We start from the raw sequence: 13,986 nt of genomic DNA, 5'->3' as shown, positions 1-13,986 counted from the left end.
TACATGAAATAAAAATATCATAAAAATGCTAGTAATTAAATTAGTCAGTTAAGCCCAGAAGAATTATTGGTGGGCCCACATAATATATACTCTCTCTGTTTCAATTTATGTGAATCTATTTTCGTTTTAGTCCGTGCCAAAAAGAATGACAATTTTCCTTATTTGGAAACAATTTACCTTTATGCAATGATTTATAGCCACACAAATTATATGTGCATCATTTTACACCACAAGTTCAAAAGTATTCTATCTTTTCTCAAACTTCGTGCCTAGTCAAATGAATTCACATAAATTGAAACGGATGGAGTATATATATATATATATAGAGAGAGAGAGAGAGAGCCTTTCAAAAAGGCTTTATACATATAGCGCATTTCAAAAAGGCTTTATACATATAGCGCATTTCAAAAAGGCTTTATACATATAACGTCTTTTAAAATGGCGTTATACTTAATTGGGCAGACGACCGTTAAAGTGGCGTTATATGTAAAATGGTTACCAAGCTTTTTTTTTACTCATTTTGGTTCTTTGAGTCCAAAAGAACCATATTTTGGTTCCGGACTCCCACCATCTCCCTGCACTTAATTAGAAAAAACAAGAACACACGAAATAAGGAGTGGTTGGTGTGGCCAAACTTCTAAAATTATTTAGGGAAAATGGTCAAATATACCGTTCTACTTTTGAATTGTCTACATTTAACCTCCGTTATACTATCGGGCTAAATTTATCTCTACCATTATATTATCGGGCCAAATTTATCCCTACAATCAGCAAAAGTTTGGCGAAACACGTACTACATGTTTGGACATAAAAATTATAATTTTTGGAAAAATATTACAGTTTTGTTAGTAAAAAAAATAATTTTCGAAAATTTTGAAAAAGTGGGTAAAACCAAAAATTTTAAAATACATTTCTTTTAAAAATGAAAAAATGAAAAACTTTTTTATGGACAAACAGATCCTTAAACATGGGGGGGGGGGGGGGAGCACTACTTTTTGAGGTGGAGAAACTTTGCCAAACAAGCTACTATAATATACCCAAGAATCCCGATCCAACTCAAACTCCTGTGTGTCAAAAAAAGAAAAAGTAAAACAAATAAATAAAAGGAACAGCTGTGCACAGTCAGCAGTCAATCAGTAGACTGAATCTACAGTTCTATAGTCTATAGATAGAGTGAAAGGACTCTTAACCAGAAGTGCGCCTCCATTATGACTATTAGCCTTTGTTAATCTTTTGATTTTTCAGTCAGGTTCCCCATTACTCTTACTTCATTCTTTAACTTGTTCTTTTTCTTTAATTTTCTTACACACACACACACACTCCCTCTGTTTTTCTGTTTTTCTGTTTTTTTGACTGCTTTGGAATCTCAGATCTTTATATTCTGCAATGTGATTCACTCCTTTTTGCGAAATTTAATTTCAGATCATTTAAATTCTAACTAAAGTCTCCATCTTTTCCCTTAAATTGCAGGTTTTATTTATTGAATAAGCCATAGCTATGGAGTTAGGGGACAACAAGATTCTGAACGCGGGGTTGCTGCTAGTAGCGACCCTAGTGGTAGCCAAACTCATATCAGCATTAATTATGCCCAGATCTAAGAAGCGGCTGCCTCCAGTGATCAAATCCTGGCCAATTCTCGGTGGGTTGCTTCGATTCCTCAAAGGCCCAGTGGTTATGCTGCGGGAGGAGTACCCTAAGCTTGGTAGTGTGTTCACTCTGAATCTACTGAACAAGAATATCACGTTCTTCGTTGGCCCAGAAGTGTCGGCCCATTTCTTTAAGGCCCCAGAAACCGATCTCAGTCAACAAGAGGTTTATCAGTTCAATGTGCCTACTTTTGGCCCTGGTGTGGTTTTTGACGTTGATTATACTATCAGACAAGAGCAATTTAGGTTCTTTACTGAATCTTTGAGGGTAAATAAATTGAAGGGATATGTGGATCAGATGGTCATGGAAGCTGAGGTACTGAAAGAATTTCTGTAAATTGGTCACATTTATTGTATATAATAATGTTTGCTTCAGTTTTAAGTTACTAAGCATGGTACTTTGCTATACCACTAATTGGACTTTGCGTGCCTATTTTATCTGAAAATAGTGAACAGAATTTGAAAAGGGTCAATATCTATGTGCTCTAATTGTGCTTCTGAAGATGAGTTGACCTGTGTCGCTGTGATTCAACAAGAAAAATTTATATTGGTTGCCTTATTTAGGATAATGTCCTTAGATCTCTGAAATTCTCTTATGATCTTGGATCTTTATTTCTTTCCCACCCTTTTAACTTCTATTGTTTTTCTCCTGATTGATTTTAGTTTGGCTTATCACTGGTTTTACAAGAATCCCCTACTAGATCCTTGGCCTAGTAATGTTGTATTTGTTTCTGTAACTAAGATCGTGATCAAGTTTCCTACTTTTTCAGTAGACCATACTGCAAGATCTTAAGGCTCAGTATTATCATGCAATTAGTCTTTTTTCTTCTTTTGCGTTTTTTCCCTTAAGTTGGGGAGAGGTGTAGATATTTGTTTAAATGAACTAGCATTTGCACCACTTTTAAGTGTGTATTAGCCCTTTTGGAATTTTTTTTTTTGGGGGGGGGGGGGGGGGTTCAATTAATTATGCATGCACTCTTAGATGGAGGAAAAGTATGGCAGAATGATTTTGTACTGTTTGAACTTTGCATAAGTGTAGCTTGATTAATCGGGTTTGTTGTTCTTTCTTCTTCTTGTGCATGGCAAATGCAGGAGTACTTCTCAAAATGGGGTGATAGTGGTGAAGTGGACTTGAAGTATGAACTGGAGCATCTTATCATACTGACAGCTAGTAGATGTCTGTTGGGAGAAGAGGTTCGCAATAAACTCTTTGAGGATGTCTCTGCTCTCTTCCATGACCTGGACAATGGGATGCTTCCTATCAGTGTAATCTTTCCCTACCTTCCCATTCCAGCCCATCGCCGTCGTGACAATGCCCGCAAGAAGCTCGCGGAGATCTTTGCAAACATCATAGATTCTAGAAAACGTACAGGCAAGGCGGAGAGCGATATGTTACAATGCTTCATTGACTCCAAGTACAAAGATGGGCGGGCAACGACAGAGTCTGAGATCACAGGTCTTCTGATTGCTGCTCTTTTCGCTGGGCAACACACCAGTTCCATCACCTCCACTTGGGCAGGGGCATACCTTCTCTGCAACAACAAGTACATGTCTGCCGTCGTAGATGAACAGAAGAATCTGATGAAGAAACATGGGAATAAGGTCGATCATGACATCCTTTCCGAGATGGAAGTCCTCTATAGATGCATAAAGGAAGCCCTGAGACTCCATCCTCCACTGATAATGCTTCTACGTAGTTCGCATAGTGATTTCACTGTTAAAACCAGGGAAGGAAAAGAGTATGATATTCCTAAGGGCCATATTGTTGCGACATCACCTGCTTTTGCAAACAGGCTGCCACATGTCTACAAGAATCCAGATACTTATGACCCCGATAGGTTTGCTCCTGGTCGAGATGAAGATAAGGTAGCAGGAGCATTCTCGTATATTTCTTTTGGTGGAGGCAGGCATGGTTGTCTTGGGGAACCATTTGCTTATCTGCAGATAAAAGCAATATGGAGTCACTTGCTGAGAAATTTTGAGTTCGAATTGATCTCGCCTTTCCCTGAAATCGACTGGAATGCAATGGTTGTTGGTGTCAAAGGCAAAGTAATGGTGAAGTACAAGCGCCGAAAGCTCTCCACTGAATAAGCAGATAACATCTGCAATGAATGTAGCAATTTAAGATCATTTATGTTGGTTGGTTAGCTTTAATTCTGTTTGATGTTGACTGCTTTGTTGATGTTGGTCCTCTTTCTACACCTATTTTGAAAAGGTCTCGACCTGTTTCTCTTGAAGATTGCAATGACTACTGTTATGTTATTAGAGTATGCGGTTCTGGACCTTGTGATATAGTTAGCTTGTGCTTTCTTCCATCAGCTTTTGCATGAAGATCTGGATTTTATCATATTCTCACCGTCAATAAGTTTATTAAACTGTGCAGGATGTGCCCTTCTGAAGAGGTTTAGTTTGCGTTATACTTGGCAATATGAAGTTTGATTTACCTTTTACCATACGTTGTCCAATTATATAGTTTGCCCTTTTAGAGCAGGTTTAATTTTTCTGTTCAAAATGTGAGTTAAAGATGTGAATGCCAATCGTTTTATTATAAAAAACAAGAGAAGTATACAGGGGTGGATCTAACACTATTGATATGGGTTCATTTGAACCCATAATTTTTAGCCTAGACCTAGATATATGTGTGTAATTCACTAAATTCTGGTTCCTTCTCTGGATGCATATCCTTGCAATTTCTTTCTCAAGACAAGGTTAATAACATAGTGAAAACAATGAAAAGATCTTCCTAAGTTGTCCTTTTGGTGCATCATATGTATATGTTTTGTATGAAGTGTAGAAGGTAGCTAAAGTTACAATTAGAAAGTAATGCTATAAATTGAGCAACAACAGCCTTCCAAAACTCTTAATTGCATGGAATTTTCCGCAAAAAGTGCATGGTTTACAAGAATGCAGGTTTCGGGGGGCTGTACACTTTACCATTGAAAGTCCTCAGAGATTTTATTAGGAAGAACATTTGGCATTAAAGAAGTCCTTGGTCTAATAATTGCATGATATTTCTTGAAAGTTGACAAGACAGTTGGCTCAATATTCGATCAGAATTTCACATTGAAATGGCTGTTGAAAAGATGAATAAGCTGGAAATCTCTTCATTCTCTGTTCTAATATGCTGGAGTTCAACTTGTAGAAGCTTGAATTATGTTAGACAATACCACATGAAGGAGGACTGTTGCTCTAAGCCGTGTGTGTCTCTCTAATATGATGTATATTAGTTCCTATGTGATTGTACTAATAGGAGATAGGGATAGACTAAACTACTCAAGTATTCTTCATGTAAAGTATATGCGGAAATTAAACACTCAAAGCTTATTCATTTTATATATTTCTTCATGGCATTAGATTATAGGTTCTATTAAAAATCAAACGACTTGATGATCCCTCCTCCTCCTCCAAAACAACCATCAAAGATGAACCCCAGCCAAGACCACAGTAGATGAGAAAGGGGAAAGCAATCCAAACCCGAAGTTCACTGAATAGGAAGAACATAACGTTCTTGTTAGGAGTACTGGCTTTTCGGAACAATGATAGAAGAGTCAATGTTCCTCGTCATAGGATGTTCTACAGTAAAACAAATGTGAGCATGTCTTGAGGATACCTACCTTCAAGCAAGCAAAAATAAGGAATTTCAGTTGAAACAACTTCAAACCAAAAAATATATTGGGGTCAAAATCCATCGATCGGTAGATAAAGGAGGCTAAAGGAATCTGTGATAGTCTCATGGCTATCCAAAAACCATTGGACGAAGATAGTAAAGTAATTAATTTTGCTAGAGGTATTGGAAGCAAAATACAAGACTCTTCGTACTGTGATGTTGGGGAAAGCACCATATCCTAACTTTAACCAATTTGTGACTGCCCTTTGAGGGTTTTGAGATGAGGAAAGATGAGGAGGAGCATGTGACACAAACCAACCTTGATCCAACGATAGCCTTTATGTCACAGAAAAATCAAGGAAGAGGTTGTGAAAATTCCTTTAGAGGAAGAGGAAATAGAGGAGGATTTAATCAAAGACAGTTTCCTATCCAAGGAACAAATCAGTCGAGGAGAATCGAAAATAATCTCTTCTAAATTTGTGGAAGGAACAATCATACAAGGCTCTCTTGCTTTGATAGATGGGATTGTTCCTAGCAGACACAACAAGAAATGCCACATGCTCAAGCAGCTATGTCACTTGGTGATCAACATGACAGTCATCTCTACATAGCTTCAGGTGCTACCAATCACATGATACAGTCTTCAGGTATTCTTATGAACTCATCTCCATTTAAAGGAACTTATCTTATTATGGTGGGCAATGGTGATAAACTACCTATTACACACATAGGAGATAAAAATATTGAAAAGAACCTACGTTTAAAGGATGTATTTGCTGTGCCCGAATTCAAGAAGAACCTTATTTCTGTTAGAGCAAAGGATAATACTTGCTCTATTGAGTTTATTGACAAGGAACGTTTTTTAAGGACAGGAGGATGGGAATAATTCTGACAAAGGAAAATAGAAGGGATGATCTGTAAACTTTGGGAAGAAATATACAGGAAGCAATGACAACTACAAAAGCTGAGAAGAGTTCCGATTCAATATGGCATCAAAGATTAGGACACCCTCGTTCAAGAATTATTAGTTTCTTTCATAGCAATAATTTGATTGATGCCACGAGATAGAATAAAGATTTTCAGTTTGTACTAGATGTCAAATGGGCAAAAGCTGTAAGTTACCTTTCCAAGTGTCAAGTAAAAGAGAACTTGAGCCATTAGCAAAAATAGACAGTGATTTATGGGGTCCGGTCCCTGTGAATTAATCTCAAGGGATCAAGTATTATGCTATTTTTCTTGATAACTGTACAAGGTTCACTTGGTTTTACCCCCGAAGAGAAAATCTGATTTCCTATCTAGTTTTATGAATGATCACACCTTGGTAGAAAAGTATTGCGATCACGTAGAGTAAAAGACACTGGGGGAGATTGTGAATCACGATTGCAAAAGAGGATTTTCTAAGAAGCTTAAAGTTTTTCAGTCAATTATTTGGCTCAACATGGAACTAAAAGACAAATTTCTTGTGAGCAAAATGAAGTAGCAGAAAGAAACTACAGGCATATTGTAAAACTGGCCTCACATTTATTTTTAATGCAAATCTACCATTGTTTCTATGGGTGGAAGCTTTTATGAATGCCATTTTCTTGATCAATCGAACGTCTACTTCTACATTAAGTATGGAATCACCTTTCTCTATATTATATGTACTTCAACCGGACTACAACACTATAAGAGTCTATGGGTGTAGATGTTTCCCCTATCTCAAGGGAAACAATAAAAATAAGTTTCAACCAAAAACTTTTTCATGTGTATTCATCGGCTATAGTCTATTACACAAAGGTTATAGATGCTATCTTCGAATCCGAAGATTTTTATTTCAAGACATGTTATGTTTGATGAACTTTCTTTACCTTACGTGTAATTTGAGTGCAGAATCTAGTTCTCTTCATATAAATACCTTTCAAGAATCCTTGCAAACAAAGAGGATATTTCACCTAGTGCCCAGGACCAGTTGAGCGATGATAACCTGCAGCCTTTGGATTTGCACACTGGAATCTCGTTGTTGCAGCCTTCTATATAGTTCCACAACACAATGATCTACCTCAACAATTTCTTGGAGAATTATCAGCAGCACAACAACAGCATGAACCTCTAGAACCTGTTCCATCCACTCCACAGCATCAAGGCACCATCAAGCACAACCCACTCGAACTCACCTACATCTACAGATTCATCATCTCTCGATCCCTCCAGTATACAGGTATTCTATTGTTTGTGGATCTGCCATCTCTACGATGTACCACAACTAAACAACAGACCACGTTCAAATGAAACCAGACTACCTGCTCAACCTAACAGTCCCTCCAGGACCCATCATATGCTCAAACTAGATCACTGCCCAACCCCACCTTCCAAATCCTTATTGCATCAGTTTCCCTCGACACAAAAGAACCAAAAACCATTCAGGTTGCATTGTCTCGCAGCCATGCACGAGGAGCTTCAAGCTCTAAGATCAAATGATAGTTAGGATTTAGTTCCTCGTCAACCACACATGAACGTAGTTGGTTCCAAATGGGTGTTCAAAACTAAACTCAAGGCAGATGGATCTGTGGAACGCTTCAAGGCACGCCTTGTCGCCGCTGAAGGTTACAATCAAATTGAGGGAGTCGACTTTGGCGATACTTTTAGCCTAGTAGTAAAAGCTGCAACCATCCGCATTGTCTTGTCCATTGCCACGACTTTACACTGGACTATCAATCAGCTTGATGTCAAGAACGCCTTCCTCCATGGTGATCTCAAAGAAATTGTATTCATGGAACAACCACAAGGGTTCAAGAATCTTGTTTTCTCCATTCATGTTTGTCGCCTCAAGAAAGCACCCTACGGGCTCAAACAGGCTCCCTAGGCATGGTTTCACAAATTCAGTACCTTTCTTTTTCATCTTGGCTTCTCGTGTAGCATGGACGACACATCTTTATTTGTGTTACATTCACCAAAAGGTACTATATTACTACTATTCATTCCGTTTCAATTTAGATGACACACTTTTCTTATTAGTTCGTTCCAAAAGAATGAAATATTTCTATAATTAAAAATAATTCAACTTTAAATTTTTCATTTTATCCATTTTTCCTTGAGAAGCTTTTATAACCACATAAATGTCGTGGCCCCACAAAATTTTTACCTCTTAAGCTTTTAAGATCACAAGTTTTAAAAGTCTTCCTTTTTTTTTGTTAAACTTCATGCCGAGTCAAATTACCCATCTAAATTGAAACGGAATGAGTACTACTTTTATATATTGATATTGATAGGAAGTCATCCTTCCCTGTTGAATGACCTCATTCGCAATCTAAGCTCTAGGTTTGCAATGAAGGATATGATAGCCCTCAATTACTTCCTTGGAATTGAGGTAACTAGAACTGTCGATGTGTTGCGACCAAACACACTCACGCAAGTATACGCGGTCGTCAAGTAATAAAGTGACTAAAAGTCGGATGTCGAACCCACGAGGACTTATGATTAACTATTAACTAAATTAGACTATCCCAATTATCTAAATAAGAATTAAATCTAAAAATATTTTATTCTAACTAATTAAATAAGAAAAATATAAATAATAAACTTTGAACAGAGGAAGAGCAGATTTTAATGATATCAATGTAATGAAAACGATCTAGGGTTATGGTCTATCTAACAATCCTATTGTATTCTTCAATTGAATTGACCGACTAATCTATCTAGCTTATTGGTTGACAGGGTTAATGCTCATAAGAATCCGTCGAGTTCTTACTCGCCTATTCAAGCTAACCTAACGCCTATATGTCTATGGAGTTAGAATCAACAAGAACGCATTTATAATTCCTGTAAATCAACCAAGCAAGGCAATTAGGTATATGTCTATCCTAACTACGAATCCGTTCCCCGATGCTCGAGTTCAAGAACTTGCCCTACTCAATCCTATATGCAATATAGAATTCCCACTTTCGAGTTCAATTCTAGATTCGTAGATAGTATTCAATTGGTGATCAAGCAATTAAATAATTAAGCGCAAGATTGAATAAATAAACTAATATGATAATCAAGAAGTCAAAATCAATATCTGAATAACAATAGTCATGAAAGAACCACAACCCTAGAACGTGAAGTTTAGCTCCACATAGACATGGTAGCCAAACAACAAATCATATAAAGAAACATAAAAATTACTAAGTTTGGTGGGAGAAAGATGAAACTTGATGAATTCCGGCCTCCACAGCTTTGTCGTGGCTTTTTCCCTATTCCCAATATGTTAGATGACCTAAAAGAGGCGTTTTTGGCTTATATATTGCGTACCAAAGTCGTGGGCCAAAGTTCTCCTATTTCTAATCCAAATCAGCTTCAGGGATTGATGCTAGGGTGGATGCGTCGCATCCACCTCGTCCTCCATTTCTCAGCTTCGGATGCTACGGTGGATGCTTCGCATCCACCTCGTCCTCCACTTCTCAGCTTCGGATGCTACGGTGGATGCTATGGGCCGACTTCACTGCTAAGGGTGCACAAAATCTGATCTTTTTCTAGATTGGATGCGACGCATCCAATCTCTCTTCCTCTACCTAGAGCACCTTTTATTCATATTTTTGCACTCCAAACACCCTAATTCACCACACACAACTCAATTAGTCATAAAACCAATAATTAAACCATGTTGGGCATTTTAAAGATCAAATAACATCAAGAAGCGGTTAAAACATGGGTAAAGTAACATCAACACATATCGAAATATGCCAAACATCACTACCCCACACTTAAACCTTTGTTCGTCCTCGAACAAACCATCATATAGTAGACGAAACAAAATTAAGCTCTTATCATTCAAAGCACACTGCACCTATGACCATGGTTATTTGCTACAATTAGGCTCTAGACTATGCATCAACACACTTCCCTTTTCTTATGCCCTTCTTTAAACATATTCGAACAAAGACAACATGCTCATAACAATCCTAACCTCAAAAACCGACTCAATGTCACAATGCACTCATGGCTTGAACAACCAACATCATAGAGAAGTCTAATAACGTTACCTATCCCTCGTGAAACCATGTGCCCTCACAACAAAAGCAAAGAGAGTAGAATCAATCCACACATTCTAATCTCATGATCAAATATATTTTAATGACACACATATATCAACGAAAATCGCTCACTCTCACAAAGAAGTCACATGCATGAAATTAGTACCATAGGCTTGCCCTTAATGTAAATCTCTACTAATGTAAGCTCGCTCGATCTAAAATCAATTAGGACTTTTTCATGGTTGTAATGTGGGCTAAGGGACGGGTAGGATATATTTAAGGAATAGTGACTCACCCTCCTAAGCACTTTAATACATCACAAAATTACTTAAGCGCAAATTCTTCAACACCACTTCAATTTCACAAATAATATCACCCCAACAATATTTCCTCCTTCTTTAAGCACTACTTTAATTCATACCCACTAGCAAGAACAAGACAATAATTTATTCATTTATATTTTTCTTTCTTTCAATTTCCGCTAGTGGTGTATTATTTTACAAAATAAGTGCACCCTTCTTTCTTTCATTGATTCCACTCAAAAGTCACCCCACACTTAGTCCCTTCTTACTTCTTTTAGCGCTCATCTAACAATTAAAGTGCTTTAAGAGGTAAAAGGATCAAAACAATGTCAATTAAGAATAAAAAGGGTATAGGCTTGTAATGTGGGTACCAAATAAAAGGTCTACAGGCTCAAAAGGTTTAACTAGGGATAGATTTTATTTGTGATAAGCAATAAGCTCAAAAAGATCAAAGAAAGCCTAAAATCATTTTTCAAACCGAGCATCACCTAAAATTTCGCTTCAATTCACATACCGGGCAAGTTCTAGACACAAGTACACTACATGGACTACACAAAAACCTCACCACACATGACACATGACTCACTAAGGACGATCACATTCCGACTCTCAAACAATGCAAGTATTCACGGAGCAACGAGATATTAAGCATTAAGCGCAAAGTGAACATAAGTCATGTAAACGAGACATAGGCGCCACAAAACATGCTATCCATTTTAACAAGGCATCATCATTCTTCCTCCTTTTATTCCCTACATTCCTACTCTACTCTAAAAGAAAAAAACTACCCGGTTCAAACTACATCCCATGGAAAAGAACCGAGGCACAAAGAAAAACCACAGGGGATTATTACTACCTAAAGAAAGCTAAAAGACATATTTTGAATTTTTGTTTAGACTTTAATCCCTCAAGAAAACTGTCTAGGAGATCAATCGTCGGGAAAAGTCTAATTTTTCTACTTTTTTGTTTTTGTTTTTTTTTTTTTTCACAAAAGCTACTACACTTAAGAATGAGTACTACAACTAAGCTAAAATAGCACAGAAACTTATCCAAACGATCTCCTCACCCCACACTTAAAATTTTGCAATGTCCTCAATGCACATTATAAATAATAAGAGGGTAAACGAGACTCCCTGGTAGGCCAAAGGCCGAAGCAATAGCGGCTCACGAGGTACTCAGACTTCCCCAGGCATCGTCCTTTGTGTGGGCACCCCACACTTAGTCCTCACCATCTAGCTCGCTTTTGCACTCTTCTAATGGCTTTGCTTCCTATGCTCATAATCCTACAAAACAAAAATAAATACTACAAAATAATAAAAATAAAATAAAATAAAAAGTGAACAAAAATAAAAGAAAGCAGTAACGCTGGGTTGCCTCCCAACAAGCGCCTGATTTAACGTAGCGGCACAACGTGAACCACTTTTTGCCTCCACCTCGAACTTATGAATTGAGCCCCTAACATGGCATCCAGTTTGCGGCTATGCTCCAGTGGTGGGGCTACAAAGATAACCAGGCCAAGTAATAAATTTTTTACTCTACACTTCTCGGCCTTTAGATGAGGAATGTATTTTTTGCTTTTTGGCATGACAAATTCAAAAATATAGGCATCATGTTCCTCTTCCATTGACTCCTCCAAAGGCTTAGATGACTCGATTTCCATGTCATCATCCAAATACAATGTCGAAAAATGTTTAGAATGAGGACCAACACGCCCCAACTTTAGAATTGTATTACTATTTATATCCTCATATGTGCACACATTAGAGTCTTCAAATATAACATTATCTGCTACCTCGCATGGCTCTAGTGTACTTTTCTCAACATGGGCATCATCAACAGAAATATGCTCGAATGATTGGCTCTCCACTTTTAGCTCCTCAATTTGGCGTATAAGCTCCTTTTCAGCTTCTGACAACTCATTACTATTTTGTTGGGCGATAGACGCAACAACCTTTGCATTTAATTTATCTTGCAAGTCGTGAATAGTAGTGACAAATTTATAGATCCCTTGTCCCAGTTTAGATCTTCCCTCTATAAAGTGTCTCATCCCATCAGTAAGTTCCTCACGTTGAGCTTCATATATTTCTAACTTTTCAGCCTGTTCTGCCAGCCAAGTTTGGCTCAAAATCTCCTCTTTTTCAAAAATTTTCTCTTGCTGGTACTCGCTCTCTTCATTCAATTCTTCCATATTGGCCTTCATTCTTGTGATTGTTGCCCTCATTCTTTTCATATCTTTTTTGAGTTCATCCTGTTGCTCTGCTACTTGCCTCAGAATATCCCTAATATATGCATCAGGCTCCATATCCTGCACTTCATTGCCCCTATCAAACTCAGAAATATCATTAGAAAGATCATAATAAGGGCTCAGAGAAGGATGAACAAAATTAGGACAACCATCCCAATGGCCATCTTGACCACCACACATATTATAAATATTCCACTCAAAGGATTGAGATTGTGCGCACAACTCGCTCCTGGGAACATTCTGACAATTTTTCCACCAGTGGGGTCCTCCACAATATGGACAAGGATCATCAAAATAAGAATAACCATCATTCGAACAATTTTTATTCCAAGATGCCATGCTAAAATAAATAAAAAATACTAACTAAAATAAAATAATAAAAAAAACCATGAATAGATAAAAAAATGTCTAATCTAGAAAAATAGCAAATTTCTAAGTCCCCGGCAACGGCGCCAAAAACTTGTTGCGACCAAACACACTCACGCAAGTATACGCGGTCGTCAAGTAATAAAGTGACTAAAAGTCGGATGTCGAACCCACGAGGACTTATGATTAACTATTAACTAAATTAGACTATCCCAATTATCTAAATAAGAATTAAATCTAAAAATATTTTATTCTAACTAATTAAATAAGAAAAATATAAATAATAAACTTTGAACAGAGGAAGAGCAGATTTTAATGATATCAATGTAATGAAAACGATCTAGGGTTATGGTCTATCTAACAATCCTATTGTATTCTTCAATTGAATTGACCGACTAATCTATCTAGCTTATTGGTTGACAGGGTTAATGCTCATAAGAATCCGTCGAGTTCTTACTCGCCTATTCAAGCTAACCTAACGCCTATATGTCTATGGAGTTAGAATCAACAAGAACGCATTTATAATTCCTGTAAATCAACCAAGCAAGGCAATTAGGTATATGTCTATCCTAACTACGAATCCGTTCCCCGATGCTCGAGTTCAAGAACTTGCCCTACTCAATCCTATATGCAATATAGAATTCCCACTTTCGAGTTCAATTCTAGATTCGTAGATAATATTCAATTGGTGATCAAGCAATTAAATAATTAAGTGCAAGATTGAATAAATAAACTAATATGATAAATCAAGAAGTCAAAATCAATATCCGAATAACAATAGTCATGAAAGAACCACAACCCTAGAACGTGAAGTTTAGCTCCACAT

At 37.2% G+C, this 13,986-nt stretch overlaps 1 protein-coding gene across 2 annotated transcripts; it reads left to right on the top strand.

Annotated features, from left to right (window-relative positions):
- Positions 1-1,027: 1,027 nt before the first annotated feature.
- Positions 1,028-3,961, top strand: LOC107764727 (sterol 14-demethylase-like). 2 transcript variants are annotated; one of them, XM_075220894.1, is made up of 3 exons: positions 1,028-1,249; positions 1,471-1,962; positions 2,739-3,938. In XM_075220894.1, exons 2-3 carry the CDS (start codon positions 1,498-1,500, stop codon positions 3,735-3,737), a joined length of 1,464 nt encoding a protein of 487 aa, XP_075076995.1. In that variant the 5' UTR covers positions 1,028-1,249; positions 1,471-1,497; the 3' UTR covers positions 3,738-3,938.
- The last annotated feature ends 10,025 nt before the right edge of the window (positions 3,962-13,986 follow it).

The sequence above is a fragment of the Nicotiana tabacum genome, chromosome 9, assembly GCF_000715075.1.
Source record: "Nicotiana tabacum cultivar K326 chromosome 9, ASM71507v2, whole genome shotgun sequence".
Taxonomy (NCBI): Eukaryota; Viridiplantae; Streptophyta; class Magnoliopsida; order Solanales; family Solanaceae; genus Nicotiana; species Nicotiana tabacum.
The sequence above is the reverse complement of the archived record's forward strand: the minus strand, read 5'-3'. Positions and strand labels throughout refer to the sequence as shown.